Source organism: Syzygium oleosum, unplaced genomic scaffold (assembly GCF_021117445.2).
Source record: "Syzygium oleosum isolate NSW1041296 unplaced genomic scaffold, Sole_v2.1 Sole_v2.22, whole genome shotgun sequence".
NCBI classification, from domain to species: domain Eukaryota; kingdom Viridiplantae; phylum Streptophyta; class Magnoliopsida; order Myrtales; family Myrtaceae; genus Syzygium; species Syzygium oleosum.
Window position 1 is genome coordinate 2,328,391 of NW_026607506.1, and position 22,540 is coordinate 2,350,930.

At 43.7% G+C, this 22,540-nt stretch overlaps 2 protein-coding genes across 2 annotated transcripts; one reads left to right on the forward strand and one right to left on the reverse strand.

Moving 5' to 3' along the window:
• The first annotated feature begins 264 nt into the window (after positions 1 to 264).
• On the forward strand, positions 265 to 2,058 carry LOC115670022 (dehydration-responsive element-binding protein 2D-like). The gene has a single exon (XM_030591213.2). The coding sequence runs from the start codon at positions 823 to 825 to the stop codon at positions 1,558 to 1,560; it is 738 nt and encodes a 245-aa protein (XP_030447073.1). The 5' UTR covers positions 265 to 822; the 3' UTR covers positions 1,561 to 2,058.
• Positions 2,059 to 7,936: 5,878 nt separating this feature from the next.
• Positions 7,937 to 11,025, reverse strand: LOC115669998 (protein WALLS ARE THIN 1-like). Its single transcript, XM_030591176.2, has 6 exons — positions 10,715 to 11,025; positions 10,535 to 10,597; positions 10,291 to 10,407; positions 9,703 to 10,120; positions 9,182 to 9,333; positions 7,937 to 8,436 (listed from the first exon to the last, which is right to left on the reverse strand). Exons 1-6 carry the CDS (start codon positions 10,933 to 10,935, stop codon positions 8,241 to 8,243), a joined length of 1,167 nt encoding a protein of 388 aa, XP_030447036.1. The 5' UTR covers positions 10,936 to 11,025; the 3' UTR covers positions 7,937 to 8,240.
• Positions 11,026 to 22,540: the final 11,515 nt, after the last annotated feature.

Sequence of the window (22,540 nt, forward strand, 5' to 3'; positions counted from 1 at the left end):
GGTGGGATAGATCCGGATAGGATTTCTAATGCTTATTTTTCCAGAAACCCTACGCTCCACTCGCCGTTATCTTCATCCCCACACCTTGTGCGCTTTCACCAAAAAAATTTCTCGGCTTTTTTTCCTTCACCAACTCCTCCGGACCCGTGAATAGCAAAAAAAATTATCCTATCCGACTTTAAATCCGTAGTTCACCAAACAGTGGATAGGATATGAAGAAATTCCAGGATCTCTTTACGAAATTTTATGTGCGCCCCCACGAAATTTTATATGCGCCCCCACGTGAGAATATGGGGGATCACTGCAAAAGTTTTGTCATAGGCATAATCTCTTCATTCTTTTTCTATTTTCTGGGAACTCCCGGACGGGCTTATCTTTTAACCGTCGTTTCTTCTGAGCACTCCCGCCCCCCGAAGATGAATGACGATTATCCAATCTCCATCCCACGGGAAAAAAAGGAAAAAGAAAGTGAAAATGAGCAAATTTGGAATTTTGCTTCTCTGTATTTGCCCACCCTAGCCAGGTGTGCCCGACCCACATGAACACAGGACCCTCCTCCTTGACACGACCAATCCGTTCCTCATGCCAAGTATCTTCTGCCGTGTCACTGTGCAGACACGTTACAGTAGGTTCTAATCTGCTCCTACCCCTTTTGCCTTTGGTCTTACTTGGCGACAGTACATAAATAGCGCTCGCCCTTCGAGCCGTGAGCTTTACTGCTAAGTCCCCCTCCAGTCTTTGTACTCCTGTGCAGTCCTTTTTCTTGGGTGTAGTGGGGTCTGGGTGTTCTTTCTGGTTTTTCGTTTTAGGGAGAGGGAGAGGATGTTGAAGGCTGGGGTGGGAGAGAAAAAGCAGGGCAGGAAGCCCGCCCAGGCGAGCTCGAGAAAGGGGTGCATGAGGGGCAAAGGTGGTCCCGAGAATGCTTCCTGCACCTACAAGGGGGTGCGGCAGAGGACGTGGGGCAAGTGGGTCGCCGAGATCCGGGAGCCCAACCATGGCGCCCGTCTCTGGCTCGGGACCTTCGACACGTCCCTCGATGCGGCGGTCACCTACGATGCAGCTGCCCGGAAGCTGTACGGGTCGGAGGTGAAGCTGAACTTGCCCGAGCTGTATGCCGCCGTACCCACCACCAATCTGCAACCTCCTGCCCTAGCTCCAGCTATTACTACCCAAGCTGTTAACCCTGTGGGAAACCAAGCTCAAATCTTTCATAACTTGGTCCCTAATCCACCAGTCGCACCCCCTGTTCCCGTGATCGCTCATGTGACGCCTAAACTTCAGAACACCCAAGCCACGCCCATCTCTAATGATGGCTTTCAGGCTCACGGTAACGATCCAGTCGATCGGGTCCACGACAGCCTCAAACTCGGACAAGACATCGAGGAAAACGACCTGTGGGGGAACCCAAACGTGAACTTGCCGTTCTTGGACGAGTCATTATGGCAAGAGGCTGCAATGTCAGTGGACTTCCCTGTTTTGGACGATCCCGTCAACTTTGCAGGGAATTTCATGGATGGCAACGCCTGGGAGTCTTCTCTACCGTCTCCATGGTACGTGTGAAAAAAAAAATGGCCTTTGGGTCGTCAGCACATATGTGTATAGTTATATATGTGTGCATATACTATTATGTGAAAAGTCTCTATAAGAACTTATAGGAAACATATATAGGTATATAGAAGCATGCATGGTGATGGCCACGAAAAGGTCCTGATATATCTGAGCTATTGGCCGTGGCCACTTTTACATGTAAAAAAAAATCTTTCGCGTGTCCCGGAGACGTTAAATTATGTATTTCCATAGGCACCTTATATTGCACATAATGAAGTCCGTATCGTATATTCCATCAGTATTGGTCTGCGTTTGCAGGTATTTTTACTGTAACTAAATAGCGTACTGCGTTACCCCGACAAATGCGTACGTGTACATATGTATTTATACATGCATGTCGTATTCAGATGTATACGTACGGATATAGATGACGGAGATAATTAGTCGTTTCTCCGTAGATGATTGCGGGACACCTTGCGTCTTGTGTCAGCTGCAAGATAATTTGGACAAGTTCCTCCTTTGTCATTTAGGGCAGGCTTTGATTTCTCTTTGATCTTTGTTTGAATCGTTGGACACGTGAAATTACACGGCTTCATAGATATCTGAATTAAGGGTGTCAAAATCAAACACAATACCCGAACCGAAACACGAACCGACCCGACCCGAACATGAAATTTTCTTATTGGGTCGGGTTGGGTCTCAACTTGTTTGGGTAACAATAAAAAAAATTGGATATTGTTTGGATTTATTAGGCTTGGGTACCCAAACCCAACCCAAATAAGAAAACCCAAACAAGAAACCCTTACATCTCTCTTCCACATCTCTTTCCCTCTCTCACCTCTTCTGCGATCTCTTTTGCAATCTCTCTTCCACGTCTCTCTCCGCCGCGATGAAGCTGCCGCCGCCGCGACCCTCCGCCTCTTTGAAGCTCCGCTAATGTGCAGTTACTGCGTAGGCGTGGCCCCACGCCCCCATTCCAAGTCCCTCTTCTACCACGGCGGCGAGACCTGCATCGTCACCGTCAATCGCACCTCCGCGGCCACCTCCCCCGTCTCCCCCACCCTCGACGTCGCGCCCCCCTTCGCCCTCAAGTACTAGCTCCCCGACTCCGACCTCGACGCCCTCATCTCCGCTTGCATCGACGACGACCTCGCGTCATGATGGACGAGCTCGACCGCCTCTCCTCGTCGTCGCCCTCATCTCCGCCGCGGGCCTCTCTCCATCGCCGCCAAGACATCTCCGCCTCCTCGTGCTCCGATCTTCTCGTCGGTCGGTCGCTCGCTCTTCTTTGCCTCGCCTCATTCGCTCTCCGCGTCGTCCTGTCGCTCGTCGACGCGCTCGCCTCCGATCCATTCTGCTCTCGCGGCTGCTCGTCCGCGGCGCTCGTCGCCTCTCCGTCGTCGTCGCGGCCTTCGTCGTCGTGATCCGCTCCGTTGCCTCGCTCTGAATCTCGTTGCGATCGGTTCGTCCTATCCGTTCTGTTTTTTCTCCTTTCTTTAGGTAGGATTTGGTTGTTGATCACGGAATTGAATCGATATATGCACTAGCTCGTACACCGAGTGGCATTTGGAGGTGTATGTTCTTAGCTTGATCGTTAATTTTCCTCTTTGCTTCGTAGGATTTGTGTTCATGATGCTTAAATTTTCTTCCCTCGATAAGAAAACGATCTCATAGTTCGAAGCTCCAAAATGTGGAAGGAGCAAGTCCACAACGATCCCTCATACGATTCTCTCTGCATATGTCTCACCGATTACGAACGAATCATCTATAAGCCCTCTATAGATGTCCCCACCAAAACAATGAAAAGATCGATGTCTCCAAACAATGAAAATTGATGTCGATCGCAACAATGTACATCTCCAAATCTAGGATTTTTCGGTTCCTTCGCCAAATCGGCAAGGGATCCTCCGATTATGACACGGCTCGCAACCTCTGTAGATATCAACTGCAACCATCTTGGAGTGAGGGATTCGGAGGAAATCCTCAGGAAAAGAACACGGCAATGACTCTACTTTCAAGAGGATCAGATTCCTCATGTATTTGTTTCTTTCATTCCACTCCACACCACGCCAACTTTAAGAGTGTATCCTTCATACTTTGCCTTAATGCACTGCAGAGCTCGAGGCAATTCATCCTCCCGGACTCCAATTCATACTCCCCTCTTTCCAAAACACGAACCCGACCCGACGAACATGACCCGAACCGACTCGATTGTGTGGCTATATCATGTTCGGGTCTTTATTCGGATCGGGCCAAAGCACACATATTCATTGTTTCGGGTCGGGTATCATGAAAACCCGACCCGACCCATTGACACCCCTAATCTGAATATGCAATGGCTAGAAATCGACACGACACAGATTACAAACCCTGCGCGGCCAAAAAACTGGAGAGAAATCATGGAGTGGAAGAGTCAAAAAACAGAAGACAAAAGCTTGCGGAACAATTTTAACCCGTTCGGAGACTGTAGACTTTTGTAGGCTCTTTAATGGTACTTCAGATGGTTGGGTCTTTGCGTTAGTATTTATGGATTAGAAAAATAAGGGGGGGTTACGTAAGTTTTTCAAATCGTGGCGTTCCTTCCTATCTCCTCCTTCCTTGACTTCTGAAACGCATATAATGAGGTCATTTGACTTCTCTTAGGTTTTTACTCTCGGGTCAAAACTTTAAAAAGCATTTGCCTTGATTAAAAAAGATAACAATAATAAGAATCATATAAGCGTACGTCTCAATACAGCCATGCGTCTATATTCGAACGTTTTAAAAAAGCTCCAAAGTGTTTCGAATATAAAGTGTTTTTATGTACCGTGAAATTCCTGAGCAGAGATGTAAGCTCGAAGGGAGGCTCTCCTTTCCATCCACTTCTCATTCTTTCTGGAGAGGAATTGGATGTCTCTGCTTCGATGGGTCTTCATGATGCTGTGATCATTTTTCGATGACTTGAGCTCCGCCGGTTTACGCATTTACCCTCAAAGTAATGGTTACTCTAGCGTTTTCTATATACTCATCTGAAACTAGAACAAGGAATCACTGACCAACACAGCTTAGGGGTCAGAGAATCGACGTGTCTATGTTCCTCGAACATCTGCGTGACATTGGTCTGCAGAATCTTTGGCCAGTGTCCTACTACTTACTTCCCCAACATTTATGCTTTGGGCAGAGCCCTTAACTGTCCCTTGGCGATGGCTGTGGACATGAAGAACTGAACGAAAGTGTTACACAAACCGTTCTTTATCTTAAGTTTAAATTTCAAGAGACTTGTCCACGATGTGATTATAGCGTATTCCTCGACGGTCCCCGGTGCGTGTATCCCTGTCCCTCAAACGCGTAAGACAAGATGTGGACGAAATAAGTCAACAAGATAGCCGGAGGAGAACAGAAAACAGATGGAACGATAGAAATAACAAATAAGAGAAAATTGAGCGGGTGTGTTAAGGGTTTGAACTCTTGACCCGTGCTCTGGTATAATCTTAGAAAGTACTGTCCAAAAGTTTATATTCTGAGGATATGTGTCGGCAATGTACATAATATTTCTTAACCAAAAGAAACGTCGAGCCTCTTTCGGTTTTTGGGGGTTAATGTTGGTAATGGTAGCATCGTTTTCAGATCTAGAAGCAAGAAAAAGCTATTTAGCCATTCGCCTCTCTGCCCTCTCGGAAACTTCGATATCTTCGTTGAGAATTGATCAGGTGATTGTCACGGGGATTAATCGGTTCCGATTCAACTTGGGAACCGGTTCCGATTCAACTTGGGAACCGAACCGGCCTAGATTGAACAGTTCAAGGCCAGTCACCCTGGAATCGGATAGGTTCATGGGTAAGAAATCTGGGAACCGGTCAATCTGGGAAGTGGTCAAGACCGGTTCGACTCTTGGTTTAATGTGTTGGTTTCTAGTTGGAACTGGTTTTGAAATGATGTGCATCTTGTAATAACAATATCCGTAACTTGCTAAGTAAGAAATTTGATCCAGGGCCGCTCGAGGAGACCTACAGGTACTTATTATGCCAGGCGTATTTACTATGTATATAATGTTGAAAATAACTTTATTATATTCTAATAATTGTTTAATATTAAAAAAAAGTACAAAATAAAACAAACCCTAGCTAACACAAAGTAGTTTTAAACCTACGCCTCTTCACTTATTTAATCTCTCAACAAGATAGATTCAACTATCCGAACTGCAAAACGAAGAACGAAGAAAAAGAAAATATAGGTTTCGATTTTGGGTTTGCCTTGGAACTGGCCAGACCGGTTTCCAAGGGTTCCAATTTGATGATCGATTTCGAAATCTTGGAATGCCCTGACCGACTAGGTCCTAGATTCATGATCGATAATCTGCACACCCTGAAACCAATCACCTCTAGCACGTATTCTGTAACATTGTAGAAAATTGTGCGTTTGTCCCGATTGTGCTCCCGGTTCCAAATTCCCGAAATGCCTTGATCAGGTAGGTTATATATACTTGGTCTAGAATCTACTCAACTCTAGAACCGATTACCCTTATTTTGTATCTTACGACATTACAGAATAAATTGCATCTATAATTTCTTTCTTGTCTTGACCCTTTTCGAATTGCTTGCACCTCATTATCCTTTTTAAATCTTACACCTAGAAAGAAAAAAGTCCCCAAGTTAGGAACATGTTCAGCAACCCAAGAGCTGTCAACTCATTGAAAGCAAATTAGCAAAACTTTCATCCTCCATTAACTTTCAATCGGGCCGGGGTCATGTGGATCGGTCTCGGGCCCGAGCCCATCTGTTTCGGGCCTTTTAACTTTCATTTGTTCATAAAATGGTCCCCAAAAAATAAAAAAAACTGTGTCCCTCCAAACAAAAACTTAGCATCATGCAGTCCTCACCTCAGGCGATCCTGTTTCTGTTTTACTGCTGATGATGTATGTGTTTGGTCATCAGAAAAGAGTTTGAAAACTCGAGACCGCATCTTGTAAAACAAAACACGGATTGCCTTTTCGCTTCCGCGATCGAGCAAAGATATTCTTGCACATCCACCATCATCACTCATTATTGATCCATCCCATAGTCGGGAAGTCCTTGTGGAGGGGGGCCCAAAAGCTTAACGAGAAAGGTTAAAACCATGATGAACGTTCTAATCAGTGTTCTCACAAAGATCGGTGCGAGTGCGGTTGATATGATTGCAGAGGGAAAGCAAAAGCATCTGATCTTTGAGTACTAGATAACTTCTCTTTAGGGTGAGTTACAAAAGGGAGGAATGTGATATCGATGGAGGTCAATGATTTAGGTCACTTTGTAATGATGAATCTCGGGATTCAAACAAAAACTTGACTAGTATTCTCTATCATTTGATTGATACCAAGTATATTAAAATCGATCTTCTAAATTATTCGTGAGGTGATGTGATCAAGTTCTATTGAATATAAAGCATGACCGGCTTATTTAAACGCTCAATCCGCCGTATCATTTAGTGAACTAGCATGGTGAATCACTTTCACGTACCTAGCACCAGTCTTTTGACTTTTCTTAGCCTATGATTTGGGTCAGTGACCTGGAATTTATATCAGGAATAGTAAAGAAGCTATTTAATTACACCAACCCACTTTGTGGCTCGGCCAAAGTCGGCTAAGCGAAAAGCATCTGCGTAATTTCTTGCTTTCTAATGCCAAGAGATTGGGTTGGCCAAAAGAAAGGCCAGGTTGAAACTTGCTTTTTAAACATTTGCGCTCGATGTTTCTTTTTAAACATTTCTTTTTCTCCAACAGTGCCATGTCTTTGATTGGGGCGGGTTACAAGTTACAGATAATACCCATATGTAAACTTAACTAAAATTAAACGCGGGTAATATTTATACCAAAATATGACAATGGATATTGGATGGAAGGGATTAGTTTAAATAGTGATTTCTAGGTTGGCTATGTGATATGTAAATTTTGATTCACCTATGATTAGACAGTAGGATCTATTCTAAGTGCCCACGCTCCCCACAGACCTTTGTGATATGCCTAGGTGTGGGTTACCTATTTGACACTTAAAATAATAATCAATTAGTTTCTCCATTATTAGACTTGCACTCGAATGATTTGAAGTAATAGAGTAGCACATATACATGTCCGTATTTCGTGGTTGACTGCTGTTGTAGTATACATTCGATGGAGACTTAGACAAGGATTAGATTTGATCACGAGCCTAGCGGGTCACGGGTATGCCCCCAAATTGGCGGGCTTGGCCGACGAAATAGGCCTGCTTGGGTAGGCTTGGCCACAAATTTTGGACCCACTCGGGCCGACCCAGGGATCAGGTCTAATATTGATTGAATTGGTGATAGGCCCTTAGTTTTTTTTATTATAAAAATTAAACACTTTCATATACAAAAAGACAAAATAGTAAGAAAATAAAGATTGAACGCATTAAAATTCCATAATAAGGTGCAACTTTCTTTAGTTGATTGACCAAGACCATGAACCAAGACATAAAACCTTATGCAACATTAAAATCAGTCCTTTTGGTACCCCCACATTCGGGTACCAATATGTCTGCTTTTTTTGCGCTTCCTACTAGCAACCCAAAGGTAACAAAAGATGAAAATATAAAATAAAAAAAATACAGAAGAAAAATTAAAGAAAAAAAGGGACAAGCGACTCCAATACATTACACAGCACAAGCACAACAAGCTTTATTAGCTCCTGTGGTTGGTCAAAGGGGTCAGCGCCACGGCGGTCAGACGTTCTCGGTGGACGGCGGGAGGAGGGGCTGAGCGAGGGATGACGGCGCCTTGATGTGGGCGGGCAGGCGGGTGTTGCCGTGCTCTGGGGCGGACTGGATCGCGGCCTTCTCCAGGGTGAACTTGCGCTCCTCGTTCTTCCCCCATAGGACCAAGTAGAGCCCGGCTATGATCAGGACCGCTCCTATGATCCTGCGCGCCGCGCCCCCGACCGGAGAAAAAAAACAACATTATTCAGGTCACATTTTCGATGTTTTCCGATCCTACCGAAAAAAGGAGAGTAAACAAAACATAAAGGAAAAAATCTTCTCTAACTCGGAAGTCATGATAAATCATTAGGGCATGGTCGGGCCCTATTTGACCGAAATCGACTGATTACATGACGTGCTCGATGCCTTCAATTTGGATGAATGGGGATGAGCATGTCGGGCCTAGCTGGTGATGATTGATGATGGTGGGAGGCATTAAGAAGGGGTAGCGTCTAGAATGATGGTGTTGGTGCCTTTGGGGGTACCCTCGGGGATCGAGTGGACAAAAAAGCAAGGTAATTTCGTGGAGCCCAAGAAGGCCCTAGGAGAAATTTTAGATACTCCATCCGGGTGTCGTCGTTTCTGTTCACTCGAGTCAATCATCATGTCATGACGTACTTCTTCTTCTTGCAAGAGGGCACAACAATCAGTGGCTCGGGTGAACTTCATACCCGAGAGACGCCCGAAATGTCTCTCAAATTGGTCTTTTCGATGTCTGTGGCCGTCTAAATTGTTGGTTTTGATTATGCGAATCTGGGTATTCCTAAGAGATTGGACGGATTGATTTACATGCGGGACGAGTACATAAGGTCCACTTTTGGTTTCTATTAGTTTGGGTGGTTTAATCATGATGCACGTGTCGCGTCGATGTAATGAGATTTCGGACAGTGTGGGAATGCATCACATACCCGCCCAAGTAGAACTGCTCGCCGAGGGCAATGGAGGCCATGATGGCGACGACGAGGGTCTGGACGGGCTGGTACACGGCCACGAACACCGGGCCGCCTCTGTCGATGCACCATATCTGCACGGCGAATGCGATCCCCGACGCGACCACTCCCTGCATAGCATACATTCGCACAACAAAGCACACATGTTATACAGATCATCAATCATGTCCACGGATCGAACGTTTTGCTAATCTTCTCAGCTTCTTTTCTTAATTTGATTGAAGGCCTTTCTTTACTCAGCTGATAAATCTTTATGAACTTTGCCCCCACCACCACCACCTCCCCACATTATTGTTACGTCCCAACTAAAACAAAGCCACGAGGGAGGAAAAGGAAAGGCAACAAAGATGGGCGAGAAAGAAGGAAGGAAAGAGCTTTTTGCTTTTGTAGTCTTCTTCGACCGAAGCCAGCCCCCCCCCCCCCCCAGAAAAAGAACGATTCAAAAAAGATAAACAGCACTGAAGATTCGAATATCTCACCGCATAGAAGATGCTGAAGACCTCGGCCCCGGTGTGGACGAGCCAAGCGCTGGCGTTCCGCTCGATGAAGGCCGAGATGACGAGGAACTGGAGGAGGCCGAAGAAGCAGGTGTAGGACGTGACGGAGAGGCGGGCCGGGTACTTCTTCAGCACCGGCGCTTGCAGCACCAGCCACCCGGACCACGACAGGCAGTGGCCGATCAGGTACACGCACCCCAGCGTCCAGTTCTTGCCCTCCGCGTCCCCGAGCGCCAGCGTCGGCCGCCACACTGGACCCGCTGCCGCATGAAGCGGCGGCGCCGGGCTGTATATGGTGGGCCCCTTGTACAGCGTGATCACCGAGGCCCCCGCGACGCAGAACGCGGTCCCCAGGACCTTGGCGATGCCGTCCTTCCGGTCCAACCGCACCTTCTCTATCCTGAAAATCAGAAGAGACTGAGATTTCAGAAGCCGCAACTAACTGACTAAATGCACACGATCATTCTGGGGAAACTTGTTTGGTTTTCAATATTCATACTTGGCTGATAAGCTTTGAGACAAACATGGTTAAGTCATGAAATATGTTCGATGTTGTAAGTTTGAGCTTGCCTGAGTACGGCGGCCATCAGAAAAGTAATGGCGGGGACTGAGTTCTGAATCGCGGATGCGAATGTCGGCGAAGTGTTGTCAAGTCCCAACAAGTAGAATCCTTGGTTCGCTGTGATCCTGCCAATATTACGTACATCGAAACCTTTTATCATCTTATAAGCACTAGCCAAGATACATGCAAGACCTAAGATGCTGAACAAATCAACTCGTGGGGTGTCGTTAAATCATCTGATCAAATCATTACCCAACGAGCGCTAGAAGAAAGAACTGAACGAGGAAGTTCAGAGTGATCGCCGGCCTCTCTTTCCTGGACCAAGAAGAAAATAAGAGAAGAGAAGGAAATGTCATTGATCATCACATCGTTTACGAGCTACGGAACAAGTAAGACAGCATTTAGCCATGTCGAGCAGCCGGGTAAACGCACTTCTCGAGAAAGTAAGCGAAGGGGGCGAGCAAGAGGAAGGCGATGACGTTCCGGTAGACGATGAACACTATCTTGCTGATGCCCATGTTGAGGGCGGCCCTCGAGACCACATGGAACCCGGCGTAGCCAAACTGCAAGGCCAGCATGGCCATGTGCAGCTGGAGCCGCTCCGGCACCGAGCACCACATCCTTCTGGCCGATCCCGCACCGGCGTCGGCCATAATTCGACCGGGACGAAAACAACAAGAAGAAGGAGGAGGAGGAGGAGGAGGAGGGTAAAATTCAAAGAAACGCTAGGAGGAAGGGAGGAAGGGGAAAAGGTTGATGGAGTGGTAGGCTTAGGGTTGGGGGGATATAAATATTAGAAGAGAGGGAGAGGCAAATGGCTAATGCGTAGTGTATTGCAGTAGTAGTAGTAGTAGTAGAGAGATAGAGTGTAGGGAGTAAACCCCACATGGGACCTAAAAAGGAGATGTTGTGTCAACTATGCGGATGGGACCCCTTCAAATGTTTTTGGTTGTCTCCCACATTCTCTGCCTTTCTCTAGTCTGACATGACAACCCCCGATCGCACTTCACGTTATAAATTCAAAGATTCACTTGCCCCGTACATTCATTTTATGAACAGTATCATAGAAAAAATCAATCTTAGTTTTAAAAAAAAATGCCAAAAGCCAAAAAAAAAATCTCAAAATACACCCACCACCGTGACACATAAACCTCAAATTTGTACCTATGTATTACTCTCCGTCAAAGCTCTCTCAATGAGGACCGTTAAAAATCTGTTTGCATTAACGCCGAAAAGCAAACTTTGTTGACATGGCGTTCACGTGGTTTAAAAGAAATAAAATTAATGTTTTGACTGAAAAATTATCGAACAGAACTTTGATAGAGGATAAATATGTCACATATGCATAAATTTGGAGTTTTTTATGTCACGAAAAAAGTCCATGTTAAATGTGTCACGGGATGTATAATTTGAGATTTTTAATATTACAAACGTGACAATGAACATAGTTTGAGGTTTTTAAAACAATAATTTTTTACGAGATTCAGTTTAAATCTATGGATATTCGATAACCGGGTATGAATTGATGTGGTCTTGTGTAAACGAGTCTAGATAATATCACGGAATTAATTAAATCTAACAGCATCTTTATTGGACTTTGAGATATAAATATTGTGAGGAATTAGAAAAGGAGAAAAGGCTTCTGTTTTGGCAGCATGCTCTTAATGATGATAATGGAGGTGAGTGAAGCCGCCATCGATGGATAGCGCGCACACGAGGGGGATGTGGGGAACCCCCATGTCCCATGCCTTCACATCCTCCATACATATAAATTTATATGTGTATATAAATATATTTATATAATTACGATACATTGGACTTTATTGTATACATGTATGATGGATTTTTCTTGTCCACATAATTTTATCATTTTGTCTCAATAATTAGAACCCCCCCTCATCAAAAGAAGAAGAAGAAGAAGATATTCTTCAAAATCAATAGTAGCCTTTAGATAGCACACTCGTGGTTTAGCCTAAGCCACTAAACTTGGATTTGCAACAGATCCAAACCCATCATAAATATGTAAAATCGATGTGGGCTGCGGTGTAAACTTCAGGTGAGTCATGACAATACCATCGATCTAATGTACCGAGACGGAAAAATAAGCTTGTGAAAGTATTGGGAGGATTCCTGATTAGCTCCATACGTTGCTTACGGTAGGTGGTGCCGGCATCGGCAATAACGATCGATGGCATCAAGCGTCGGCCAATGCGGCGAGCGGTTACTATTACAGAGGAAGAGTAATTTGGTCTTCTCGACCATACATTTCCGTTTTACAATGCGATTTTGAGAGCTGTAAAAAGAGAAAATGTGAAATTGATAAGCTAGTGAAAAGAGCAGGAGTGATGTCTTTAAAAAAAAAAAATTCCCCATTTTCCTTTCGCAATTATAGGGTCCACCTTGTATTGATCTAGTAGAAGACAACAAACTGTTTAATTCATAATTGTTGATCCCACCTTTTCTAATGGTGGATATTATACAAGTAGGAGTGAGCACGGGCAATATCCTTCTTTCTAGGAAACTTTTTTTGCGGAATTCTCAACATAGATTAGGCCATGCTCGCTTTATGGAATTTCTTAATCAAACTCAATGGACACTAGATTCATTCATGGCATGTTGATCCTCTTTCATATGCAAAAGGTTAACACTAATCAATAGTTAAATACCCACTGAGGTTTGCAAGGGGTTGGGTTCTGATATGCGCCCCTCCACTTGAAGGGACATGTTGTCCCCCCCTCAATTGAGACCATCGTTAGTCTAAAATTCAAGAAAATAAATCAAATAAAAAGAGGGAAAATAATACAAATGATCCCTGAAATTTGACCCAAAGTGCAATGTAGTTTATGAACTTTTAATTTGTTTAATGCGATCCCTGAACTTTAACCCGATGTGCAATGCGATTCCTGAACTTTTAAATTGTTCAATGTGGCTCATGAACTTTTGGTACATGTTCAATTTAGTTTAATGTACAATATTGAGTATTTTCAACATCTACTACAAGTTCAGGGATCATATTGCACAAATTAAAAGTTTAGGGATCACATTACACATCTCGGCAAAGTTCATGGACAATATTGAACAAATTAAAAGTTCGGTAATCAGAATATACATTGAATCAAAATTTAGAGACCTGTGCCGTTATCCTTAAAAAGAGGTAAGAATGGAGAAGCTTTCTCTCTTTTGTTTTTTTTTCCTTTATAGAAACATGCGAATTGTACAGAAAGTGGGTTTTGCATCTGACAGCAAATGCTTTTGGGGGGGAAGGGGATATGGTGGAATGAGTGTGTGTGGAAAAGAGAGGGTGGCGAGACTGACCCGGCCTGCGTGGACCGGTCGGACAACGCCCTGACCAGCACAGTTGTGATCTCGATTGCGGTTTCGTGCTGTGCTGTGCTGTGCGCGCACTTTGAGCTCTCGTGCTCCTCCTCTTCTTCCTCTTCTTCGTTCGGTTGCGAATAACTACAGATACAGAAGGGTCTCTGACAGCTACGGTAGTAGATCTTTGCGGTGCACGAGCGAATCTTTGAAAGAGCAGGCAGTGTCGTCTCCGGTCGAGGTCCTGTCTGTTATTGCCAAAAGCAAGGGAGAGAAGAAAGTGAAAGTTTTTCTGAATAGATTCCTTTGACCCATCGATTAAAACTGATAAGAAGTCTTCGTTTCTTTTTCTTTTTTTTTAAATTTATGTCCCTCGTGAACCTGGGACGAAACCTGCTACGGCTCGACCCGTTTCATTTGAGCCGAGCTCGAGCGGTAATTATTGAGAGATGACCTACACTGCTTATGTATCACATAACGTTTTCCTATCGCGCTACACATGGAATTTTGGACAAAAAATCCCCTCGTATAACGTAGGACACAACTCCGATGAGGAGGCTATCTAAATTACATACTTCTCACGGATTTACTCATATGGTGTCGTCTGTGATAACCCAATTAGAGATGGACCTAGCGGGTAGGGCTAGTGGGTGCCGTCACCCTCAGGGCGATCGGGTGTTTGGTACAATTTTAATCAATGGTGTATTATATTATTGAAATTTCTTGCAACCTGTTTTGATCTTGACCCTACGCTTTTACAACCTTAGATTATAAAGTTTGCATCCGCTTCTAGATCCGATCCAATTTACGGCAGTCAAACCCGATCCCTCCCTTTCAGAAAAAGCAATACTCAAATCAACGATTGATTGCGAAAAAGTCATTACTTTTGCAACACTGGGTTTCATTGCAATCTCATAGGACTTTGGGGGTCATAAATACAGAGGTACAAAATTCTTTGGTGCATCAAATCTGGTCACTCATCTTCACATCCACACTAGGTGAAATCAAGGATGGAGAGCGTATGTGAGGATTTAGAACTTTTCCCATCGCATCGATCGAGAAGTTTTGACGTCTGTTGTTGCATCAATACTGCCTCGTTAGTCCCGATATTGTATCTTAGAATATTCAAGTCATGTTTACACTTCTTTTTAATGCTGAAAACATCAATACATGATAAATTTAACTCATAAAGCGACATGGCATATTATTGTTGGGTATTGAATATAATTCACTTGCTTAGATGCTCATCTTATAGCCTGACATAGCTCTTTCTGAATTAAATAAAAATTTCAGGACATGTTTGATAGAACTTTCAATAAGCGAAAGTACATAAGTGCGGTTGTCGAGACCTCGTTGAGCCCTCATGTCTTCGGATTGAGGCCGCCTGAGGGCGTCGAAGCACTTAGAACCGATTTGGGGCGTCGGAGATCTTGGATTGAGCTCGATCAAATCCATGGTCAAGCACCTCGGACGACCTGGAATCGAGGTCACCAAGGTCTGGGATCGAACCCGAAGGTGGCGGGAAGTGGGGGATCGAGGGAAGAGGCGAAAATAGATAAACAAGGGGAGATGCTGTAGGATCTAATCATATACATATACTTAGCGAATCGTAACGTTGATCTATTCTTGTAGAACTAGCTTCGCAAATTCTATCGCACGTTCCTACGATGCGCTGCTTCACAAGGCTTTTCATCCCGACCCACCATACAACAATTCTCAATACAGTCAATGGTGGCACGACCATAAAACGCGTTGCCCCTACCAGCACGTGGCGCATTGACATTGGGGAAGTGGTCTGGACTCGTACAACAACTGGCTGGACCTATCTTCTCCACGCAACGTACAATGATACATACCACGAAATCATGCGGAATATGCGAATTCTCTCTACGTATCCGTATTTTATCGTGAGAGCGAACGTATACCATAATTACGAATTACAAAAGTCTCAGCGCCCATCGAAACAGTCTCTGTACTTCCATGCCATGCCCATCTGATGGCATGCATGCACGAGAAAGGAGCTCATCATCGCAATTTTCAACCTTGGCGATCATTGCGTCTTCACCAAATAATAATGTCCTCGTACCCTTTGACGATCGATTTGAATTCCTACATGACCAACCCAATCGAGCCCCACCGATTCGCATGAGTTGACCCAGCTCAGTCCCTCTCGGCAGAACACACGATTAAGCTGATTAACGTTAATAATAAAGCCTCCTCTTTGATTAAAGGGCACCAACTCATTAAGCTTCTTTCCTCACGCCCCCACGGAATGCTTAACCCTTTTGAGACATCGTCGAGACCCCGTGGGCTTCAGTTGTTCCTTGTTTTTCCTCTTCAACGATTCCGAATTAGCGTGAGCTGTTTTCAGAAATCGAGTGCTCGTGTTAAGTCGCCTTCATTGTTCGGGATCAATTAGACAGCACATGGAAAGACAAAACTAAAGGTTTTTTGGGGTAGATTATGGTCCAAGATTCTTATGATGAATCATGAGGACCGAGTGGAATAAGTCTAATTAAATCGAGACTTGGAGGAGCACTGAGATTGGTTGTGTCTGTGTTTTTGTGAACAGCCATCACTATCTCAGCATGAGTTGAACCTAATGTAACGTTTCGAGGATCTCCACTCAACTGGAACTTTGGGTGGACCCATTCCATTAGGGTTTTGATTTTCGCAAGAATTTGAGCACTGTCAATGAAGATCTCGTTGTTCATTTCTGGTGAAGCTTCATCTGATTTGAGCTCTAAGTACGTGCTAATAATTGAAATGATATTGTTCATCTATTACCTCGAAGAGCTTGATATGCAAGCTCAGGTCAGAATCATTTTTCTAGTAAGCTTTTGTGTGAAGCATGTAGGATAAGTACTTAATCTCTAATCAAGTATAAGAAAGTGTAATTTGAAAGCATTGGACGAGTGAAATGCAAATCCATGTATGGGTCCGGAGTGTCTAACAATTATATATTGTGCAAAGGAACAATTTTGTCAGCTAATTGATAAAGAGCGATGTAACGGGTCGGAATCAACCGGTTGTGTCTAGCTAATTTGCTGGTTATAGCATTACAAGTGGTTATTGGTCTAGTCTATCAAATCAAGCTGAGAGAACACCTTATCTGTAAGGCACTAATGCTACACTCTTAGAGGTTTGGGATTTTTCGCTAATTAAACTTCTCCTCGCATTATATTCCCATCCTCGCTCCTTTTAACTATTAGGCCGATTGACCAGTGAGGTTTACTGCAAGTAGATTGTATACCGTATGTACGAGATCCTATATATTCGGGTGCTCCAAAACATACCGTTTTGTGAAGGGAAGAACACAGAGATGTGCTTACCAGATATTACATACATATTACGTCAACAGGCAGAGTCAATCAAAACCTAGACTCATCATTCACGCACAGCAGTGAGAACAGGAAAAAGAAGAAGAAGAGGCAGCAAAAGGAAAAAGAAAAGGCCAAGTCCCCTTCCTTTGGGAAGATCCTTGTAACTTTACGTGGTTTGCCTCCATTCAAGCTTTGGAAGGGTAGCAGCTGAACGCACTAAGGGGGGGCTGGCCTCCTTTTTTACTGCTTTTTGCTTGGCTCTTTTGGCACACAAGAAAGGACGATTCCATCCACATCGCCGTTTGCAAGAGGGTGAGCAAAAGCAGACGGAGAGATTTGGTGATCAACAACTTTCACATGCTTTTGCTAAGGTCCACACCCAACATGATGATAAGATCGGTTCGTGCAATTTTCTCAAATTGCGTCTGGACTAATCTAAATTAAAAGAGAAAGATAGGATTTGGTGATCGATTGTCACCTCTTTGATGCCGATGGCTTCTCTTTGTCATTTGACTTGGGACATTAAGATTTTTTCTTGGCGATTACGTGATCGTTAGTTAGTCGTAAAGTCACAGCTTTATCTTTGCGCAAGGGTCTCCTTTGCCGTTTCCTTTATGATAATTTGGTGTGCGTGGGTCTACAATCACATGGGATTGTTTTTAGTTAATCCCCATGAATGCCTTTGGTCATTACCTCACGTACGGTATATGGAGATCCTTATCTTTGCTTAGATTTTGTGTAACATAGTAATATCCTAGTTATAAGCGAAGATTGGAGCGTGTGTGTATTTTCCAACGTAGATTGCGCCGACATTAATGTGCATGAAGAATGGTAGTGAATTGAAAAAGGCCAAAAACCCATCTCTATCAATTAAGTTCTTGAGCTTTTTACGGTTATCTTTAGCATTTGGATTCTTTTGGTTTGCTTTAGCATGTCCATTCTTAGGTGTGATTCTTTGAATGTTATTGCTTTTTCAATTCATTTTTTCTCCGGTTTCTGCGGGTGAAACTATAATTTGATAACATCCAACAGCTCGACATTTCACAGTTGGAAAGGGGTGATTCATTATTGAATTCAAAAGTCAATAGCACATGAATATCATGGGGAACAACCTCTATTCGGCAGCTACATGTGGGATTCGAAAGAAAAATAGTTTATGAGTCGGAACTGTTCGTTCTAAGAGACATTTGAAATCATTTTCTTTTAAGTGATAATGCCCCGCGAGACAACTTAGCCTCTCAAACTCTCGACATGAACACGCGAAAATTGGAATAGCATTTTTGAGCGAAGGACTATGTTCGTATGAGAACAACGAAGCAATGTTTCTCGTGAACAGACACAACCATTGGATCGGATAGAACGGTAAACTTTCAATAGTCATATCTATACGAAAATTCGACATATCGGAAATTGTTTAATCACGACTTTTCATGAATTCGGGAGTTTGTAAAAATAAATGCAAGAAGCTTCATGGGACAATTCAAGCCCAAGAGGGCCCATGTGGAAGTGCCCAATCAAAATTAAATAAAATTAGGTCTATCCAATACGCAATGTCCGCTTAAGAGCTCATGCTTTCAAACGACATGTGCATGAATGTTCTTATGTATAAATTAAATAGTTTCCTTCCATTTTTTCTTCCATATTCACATTCGTAATGGGATTTCGATTGATTCTGATTTCATATGTATAGCGAGTAGGATCAAAATCCAGATGAAGTACAAAGTTTGGTGCCAACTTTTTTCATGAGTGGATACGTAGTACGTAGCTAATAGCTAGTCTTTGTCGATATGTACATACATACAACAGGTCTCCAACATAAACATAGCAGTGGTAGGTTTCTAGCGATTAGCTAGCATGGGATGAAAGTTCTTAAGTACTATCAAACTGAATTAGTTCAATCAATAAGAGTTCGCCAAGAAAAGGAATCGAACAAGTAGTCCATCCATGAGGGACGACCGATTTCGTGAATTTCATCAAGGTTTTATCAAACAAATCCACTCATCAATTGTGGAAAAATTCTTTCAATTAAACACTATCACGTCTGTCTATTCAAGTAAGTCTCATACTTAACTCATCATGTCACTAGATAACTTTCTTACAAACGACGTGGCGGTCCTTTATTGGGTGCCGAAACAAGTGGAATCCCCACATTGAATGGCTGACAACCAATAAAGAATTGCCATATCGTTTTGTAAAAGAGTCTTAATAAGATTACTCAATACAAATAGGGTTTTTCTGAATGAAAAACCTAAGACCGCCATGCATATAGATCCTACAAAATCGCCAATCATTATCTTCATGGACTTCACTTTCAATCTCCATTTATTGGCTCTAAACCACTTTTGACATCCACGTTCATGGGAGTGACCAATGTCTCCATCACCAACTTGCCCTTTAAAACCAGGTATCTCCCATTGAGAAAGCAAAGGGGCCACCAAAAACTTCTGCCGAAAAAGCATCAACAAGCCCAGTTTGAACCGCATCTTTCATGTCTCTGCTTTAGTCCAAGATGGTATTGGAATCTTTGAGCAGAAAAAAAAGGGGTGTTTGGAAATATATCCTCCGGGCGAGGGGGAAAAAGGAGAAATTGAGAACAAATAATAATAAAAAAGAAGATTCCTAGTTGGTCGTTTTCAAGATCCTCATGATGTTCTGTTCTCGGCGATTCCTCAGGCAATGGTTGAAGGGGTTCAGTGGGCGGCACATTGATTGAGCATGGTGCCTCTTCGTGCTTGCGGAGAGAGAGTTTGTTCCAGGCAGGCATGCATGCTCTGCAATTTCTCTCTCTCTCTTGCAACGTCCCACTCACTCGTTTGACGTTTGATGCATCATTTCCATCAGTGATTGTCGTGCATGCCGAGTCAGCTAGGGTTTCGCGAATGGTCTTGTCACCGGAAATTTTGCAAGATGCTTGCGTCGAACATCTTTACGACGATGGTAATTTGAATTGTCTGTTTTTCAGACAAGGTGCTTAGGACTTCGTTTACGCTGAATATATCCCTACAAGTGTCCTCTTTATATGAGTTCTGCAATCAGGGAACACTCCAATGATGCAAAAGATCCACCCTAGCTTTGCTATATCGTTTTTTCTCGCCTGTGGTATAAACTGATCGACATGGATCTCACCTTGTTAAAAAGTCTAAAGCTAGGAAACAATCCCGGGCTATCTGGAAATCAACTTTGACACGGATATATGATGTGGGGTTGATAGCAGGATGTGGCCGGAGGTATGAAGATGATAATGTCCACGTATGCGCGATGTAAAGTTTGCACATTGTGCGTCCAAGATGCGCGTAATGATGATATGCGAGAACAGAAATTTGGCAACGGCCCATCACTCGTTTGAGGAAAGGTTAGCGCACTTTCCACATCCGGTGGCCGGCCTTTTCTCGTAAAAGTTAAACAACCGGCGAAATTCAATTAGATTCTCCTAGCTTTTTGTGTATAGATCGAGGCAGTCGAGAGGATTCAGGACAATGCGAACGATTCCAAAATCTTGGCACCAATCATTCTGCAAACTTGTTTTAGCTAGAACCTTTTCTTACTAGCATAGTTCTTCGGCTAAGTGTCCCATTCGACAAACATTCCCTTTCGCTCCGGCCTCTTTTGTTAGCGAACAGCTTACGGCTTTTCGTAATAGCTTCCGACTCTCAATAGCCATGAATGGCCGAAGATAAGTACTGCTGTGAGGAGGACCTATACCATCAAAACATGAAGGAGCATGGAGACTGGAGACACGAATGAAGTTTGCCCAAAATTAAGATGCATGAATAGAACAAACAGCAGCAAAAAGACATGGATCAATGTCAAGTTCTCTGGTGGGCCTAATGCATTGATGAACCCAGCTTCTGCTTCTTCTTTCTTTTTGAAGCCCATATACAAGAAGAATACAGGGGCTCTCCAGCTTCTATGCTTCTATGTAAGCCCATGTTCGTGCAGTTGTGCCCGATCCATTCCTCCCTCCGTGGCCGCATGAGTGGGGGAGATCTTAGTTGAAACCCCATGAAACATCCTGCAAGTCCAGTGAATCAGTTAAGTCGAGTCGTTCGTCCCGCGTTGTCCAGCGCATGGGGACCTAAATTAAGAGTATTTTGAACGCAACTTGTAGGACTTGAATGGATGACTTTCGGTTCGTGAGTTGAAAATCCTGCCATGCCTTAACCGATCACGACAATCTTGGAGGGTTCAGGCAAGATATGTTGCAAGATATGTTTTAGGATTACGGTACGGAAACTCATAGTTTAAAACTTTATTAAGAAAACAAGTATGGCAAAAGAATAGTACTCATCTATTGTTAGGGGCGATCACTAGCCCTGTGGGTTGGGTGTCGTTGCTCTTTTGGTTAAAACACATGCAAATATTTCAAGAGCCGGCGTCTCGGTTTGAACTCTCGTCCCAACCTTAATATTTTTTTTTTCTTCTAAAAATAATCGCTTTTATCACTTGAAATAATCAATCAACGAAAAACATTTCCATCATCGACCATAATTTATGCCCGAACACTTTCGAGGACGGCGAAAACACGTTCCGTTTCATTCATTTTCGCGAGCGATCGTTATTTCCTCGAAAAACATTTTCCGAGCCATTAATTTCCCCGCGATACAAGACGTGAGCCCTGAAAATCGGTTAATTCCGCGGTTTCGGCAAGTCGGGTTTGTCGACAAATTTATGGGCACCATTTCTCTCGCTCGCCACGGTCATAATAATCTCAAAGCTTTAGCAGTAACGTTCATAAATAAAGAGACTGTGTAACGATGAAAGAACCAAAAGAAAGCCCCACGCACAGATCGAGAGGAAATGCGTGACCATCGTGGGGCCCTTGACTTGAGCTCGCGTGGGGTCGGGAAGGGTTTCGCAACGCAACGATATACTTGCGTGCTCAATCCGAACACCTCGGGGGATAATATCTTTTGACCTTTTGCTCATAAATATCGCAAGATTCCCTTTGGAAAGTAATCGCCAATCGGACAAAGAGCCGCGATCAAGAGCGGGAAAGAGCGCATTCAAGTCCCACAGACGTTTGCATTGGCAGTTGCGTCGTCGATTTGTCCCTAATACCCACGTAAGGAAAAAAAGGAAGATAACGACGCAACGGTCCGTAAACTTTGGCTTAATTTATAACGTGATTTTTAAATTTTTAATTTGTTCAATATGATCAATAAACGATATTGTTGTATCCGTAAACTTCGGCTTAATTTGTAATGCGGTTCCTAAACTTTTAATTTGCTCAATATGGTCCATGGACGACATTGTCAGTTGATGGATCATATTATACATTATGCCAAAGTTCAGGGACTGCTTGTGTCATTTTTTCTTAAAAAAAAAAGGGCAAAATGAATCGAGATCGCGTCGAGATATTTTTGTTCAATTGAGGGAGCGGCGGCGGCAACGGCGACACATCGGCTCATGAATATTATATTGCGCGCGCGCTCGGATTCGCATGGGGCGACGAGAGCTTCGACGAAGGCGGGTAGCGATCGGCCTTTGTCCGGATGGCCGTGCGGCCCTCCCTCGTAGTTACCGGTCGGGTACGACAAAGGAAGGTGAAATTGGTGCGTTTTCCACCTTCCGTTTTGAATTTTGGTCGGGGAAAAGCGACTTTCCCACTTTCGTAATCCCT

Bases quoted from the DNA above. Each gene is read 5' to 3' on its own strand.
- LOC115669998 (XM_030591176.2), bottom strand. From the start codon at position 10,935: ATGGCCGACGCCGGTGCGGGATCGGCCAGAAGGATGTGGTGCTCGGTG. The intron at 10,598-10,714 runs GTGCGTTTACCC...TTCTTGGTCCAG, and splicing joins TTCGCTTACTTTCTCGAGAA to GAAAGAGAGGCCGGCGATCA. The intron at 10,408-10,534 runs GTAATGATTTGA...TAATATTGGCAG, and splicing joins TTTCTTCTAGCGCTCGTTGG to GATCACAGCGAACCAAGGAT.
- LOC115670022 (XM_030591213.2), top strand. From the start codon at position 823: ATGTTGAAGGCTGGGGTGGGAGAGAAAAAGCAGGGCAGGAAGCCCGCC.